A 3,867-nucleotide genomic window follows, 5' to 3' on the forward strand; every position below is an offset into this window, starting at 1 on the left:
AACTTTTGATTATACCACATTGTTTTTCTTATATTAATATTTAAATTAAACCCAATAGCACTAGTAATTGCAGTCCACATGCAAACATTGCATTTGCAACGTGATACCCCTAAGATTGTACTCGCACTGTTCCAAAATAGTAGTCGTTTTAGTTCTGTATTTTTATGTCCATATTCATATAGATGATTATGAACCTAGATATATATAGAACACATACATTAATTATTGTATGAATATATTAAAAAGTAAAATGAATTTTAATTTGGGACGGGGAGTAGATACTTCACGTCTAAGCAATATAATAAGGTCATTTCCGCGTGCAAAGTAATAATTTGCACGATAAATTGCATTATTTATAGAGTAGAGTTTAAAATATGAAGTAAGATAGGAAATTTGACAGGTAGTCTGCTGAAGATAGTCTAAGTATATAACCAAAATAAAAAGGAAGACAAGTGAGAGAAGAGAGAGAATGGGAGGAGACCAAGGAATGACGACCGCTGACCCCACTGTCCAGCGTCACTGACTATTGGGAGACCAAGCCCTACTACAGCAGCCGCAACAACCGCGACCCCGACCTCGACCCGCCATGCAGCCGCAGCCGCAGGGCTTCCTCGTCGCTGCTGGAATGCCGCCGTCGCAGGGATCCGGGTGTCCCGTCTCGGCGGAGGTGGCGCGGACGCGCGCTGCGGAACAGATGGCATTTGAAGACGCGTGGAAGGCCCTAAACCCGGACTTCAGGACGCCCTTCGCCTCCGTCGAGGACGCCGTCAGCAGGTGCGTGCGCGCGTTCGATCCTCCTCTCTCTCCCAGCCGCTGTTGCCGTTACCTGTTACCACACGCGGTTTAGAGCCTTTTGGTTTTGGCCCTCGTGGTCTGGGATCTCTTGGATGTGTTCATCGAACTGTGTGCGTTGGGGGGTTTTGGGGATTATATCGTCTTCAGGATACTGTTTTGATTGTATATAGCTTGCGATTTTTTTTTCGTTATGGTTCGGTTGCGGCGAGTCGGATTTTTCTGGTAAAGATTTATATGATCCCTTTGCTTAGCACGGTTTGATTCGAAGGAAAAACAAGAGAATAGCAGCCTAGCTCCCGCGTACGAGATTTATCATGGTAGGAGAATCATCAAACGTGAGGTCGATTTTGTTGGATTTTTAATTTTCCTACGATAAACACGGAATCGAACTACCCTGATCAAGAATTGTTTGGATATCTCATTCATGCATGGTTTCTGACAGAATATCCTGTTCTTAAATGTAGGGACGGATGGATGAGCGTAATATCAATAGATCAAAAAAAACTTTACAATCATAATAAGACCCTATATGTGAATATCAGCTGGCCTTTATAGTTATTTTGTAACTAAAATTACAGGCATACATCTGAATTCAACTTTTTATTTGAATTGAGTAAAATTATTACTGTTCTTGTCAAGTTGTTCTAGTCTGACAGCTCATCTTTTTTTTCCGAGTTACTGTTTTGTACTGCTGTTGAATTGAGTAAAATTATTACTGTTTTGTACTATATGTCTATATCAGTTGCGACTGAATGTCAGCTGTCAGGTACTAATAAGTGCATTACCAGTACCGTGTGATTCTTCTCTTTCTTGGACTGAGGCTCCCTGCTTCTTCTTAGATGGAAAACACGTTGCACACCGTTCTCCGTTCTGTAAACTCATCCTATATACAAAGGGAATATTAATTGTAATTCCAAGGAGATTAGGATTAGCACTAGACCTGCTGATGGATTAACATTCATATCCAACAGAAAGGAGTCCACGTTGTGTCCAACTACGAAGGAATCCACGTCCTTTCAAGCCATCTTACAAATCGAGAAAACAAAATCCATCTTACGAGAAATTATATTCGAAAAGTTGAAATGACTTGTAATTTGGCTCTAAGCTGACAAACTAATAGTGTTCTTCGCATCATGAGCAGGCTGCTGCCCTACCACGTATTCGCAGAGTATGAAGAGAACGACGACGTAGACGAGCCCATCAGTGGCGGCACCAGCAGCATCTCCACCACAACAGACAAGTCAAGCGCCCAGAATTGGGAGGATGGCATGGGAACTCAGCTGGAAGGCTTTTTCGAGCACTTCGAGAAGCAGGTGCTGACCTTCAACGTCATGACTCAGCAACATGCGGCAGGACTCAACCGCGCCGAGGAACAGCTCATTCTTGGGATGTCTATGGTGGAAGACGAGCGGCGGCAGTTGGAGCGCCTCCGCGCGGCCGTTTCGCAGCACCAGCAGCAGGAGGCCGCGCGCGCGCGTCTTGCGTTGGTGCAGGCGCAAGCACAGGCGCAGGCGCAGGCGCAGGCCGCGGGCGGGTGGCATGCGTTCGTGGCTGTGGGACGCGGCGAAGGTGCCTCCCGCGGGCAGGCCGTGGCGATGCAGCAGCAGGAGACGATGATGACCCCGGGCGCCTGGCAGGCGCTCACCGCAGCGGCGTCGCGCGGCGAGGGTGGTTCCAATGAGCAGGCTCTGATACAGGCCGTGATGGTGCAGAACATGCAGCGGCAGAGGCAGCAGGAGATGATGGCAGCGGCGCCACGCGGAGTGGGTGCAACCTGCGGGCAGGCGCTGCCACCGGCCATGGTAACACAGCTAATGCAGCAACATAACCAGCAGGAGGAGGACATGATGACGGCGGCGTTTCGCGGCGACGTGCGCCCCGGCGAGCAGGCGCTAGCGTCGGCCGTGATGATGCGGCAGCTGCATCTGCTGCAGCAACAACAGCACCAGCAGGAGGTGATGGCGGCCGACGGGTGGCAACTGGGCGGGCGGCAGACATACGCAGCGCCTCGCGGTGACGGCAGCTCGAGCTCTCACGCGGCGTTGCCTCCTGCGATGCTGCAGCTGCAGCAGCCAGGCCCAGGACAGGGGCAGGCCAGCGTCGCTGGGAGTGGGATGGCGCTGCCGTGGCATGGGATCGCCGAGGGAAGGGAACAGTAGTGTTGATGGGGCTTTGCCTGATTGGTCCGAGAAAACCAGTTCTGCGGTCGTGCCGCTTGCGTCTATGGGAACATTGGGATCAACAATACCTAAAGACCGTAGTGTCGTAATGCTCATGTGAATTAAAGCTTAACTATAATCAAAGCGTAACTATTTTTCGTTATAATCATATTGTTTACCTAAATCTCTTATGTTTCGTGTATTTATTTGTTCTTTCTTTTGGAAATCTTTGTGACCGCTAAAAACTAGTTACCAAATGATAGATCCATTTTGTCATAAGTTGAACATAGCAATCCCAATAGATTTGTCTAATTCTTATCCTTTGTTTCTTCAAGTATAGCTCCTTTGCATGCAAATCGGTTAGACTTGGTTGACTCAAACACTAACTTATTCTACCTAACTGATCACATGTTTGTGCACTGCTACGGTTTCTAAATATCATGTGTAGATTTTGTTTCAATAAAACACAAAAATATATGTGTTGTGTTGGTTACTTGGATATTAATGTAGAGTCAACGATCAAGGTTTGAACTCCCACTTATACACAGTTTTATCTTATTTTTGTATAAAGTGGGAAAAGAGTATGACGATCGTGAGACTGTGGAAACTGGTGCTTTAATATAGTAGAGATAATGATAGAGATTATTTGTTTAGGAATTTAAGTTGACCTATTTCACTATGTAGTTAATTTTTAGTTTCACTAGAGAAAACCAAAACACATGTGAAAAGAGAACAGAGTGTCTGTTTCCATGCAGATAGGGTAATACCTCAGTGGTAAAGGCGGGAGGGCCCCTTCCCCTCGTTCCTTATCCACTCTTGGGTTATGAATTAGTTGCGTGCCATCCTTAGACCTAAATGGACCTTTGCAGAGGGGGCAGTTTGACTCGACCCATTTGTGATGAGAGGATAGGAT

At 46.8% G+C, this 3,867-nt stretch overlaps 1 protein-coding gene across 1 annotated transcript; it reads left to right on the forward strand.

Moving 5' to 3' along the window:
* The first annotated feature begins 512 nt into the window (after positions 1-512).
* LOC100278266 (uncharacterized) lies at positions 513-3,114 on the forward strand. The gene is made up of 2 exons (NM_001374040.1): positions 513-774; positions 1,937-3,114. Exons 1-2 carry the CDS (start codon positions 587-589, stop codon positions 2,952-2,954), a joined length of 1,206 nt encoding a protein of 401 aa, NP_001360969.1. The 5' UTR covers positions 513-586; the 3' UTR covers positions 2,955-3,114.
* Positions 3,115-3,867: the final 753 nt, after the last annotated feature.

Source organism: Zea mays, chromosome 10, assembly GCF_902167145.1.
Source record: "Zea mays cultivar B73 chromosome 10, Zm-B73-REFERENCE-NAM-5.0, whole genome shotgun sequence".
Classification (NCBI taxonomy): Eukaryota; Viridiplantae; Streptophyta; class Magnoliopsida; order Poales; family Poaceae; genus Zea; species Zea mays.

Excerpts from the sequence above, each read along its gene's own strand:
- LOC100278266 (NM_001374040.1), top strand. The coding sequence starts at position 587 with ATGCAGCCGCAGCCGCAGGGCTTCCTCGTCGCTGCTGGAATGCCGCCG. Across the intron at positions 775-1,936 it reads GTCGAGGACGCCGTCAGCAG|GCTGCTGCCCTACCACGTAT; the intron begins GTGCGTGCGCGC and ends CATCATGAGCAG.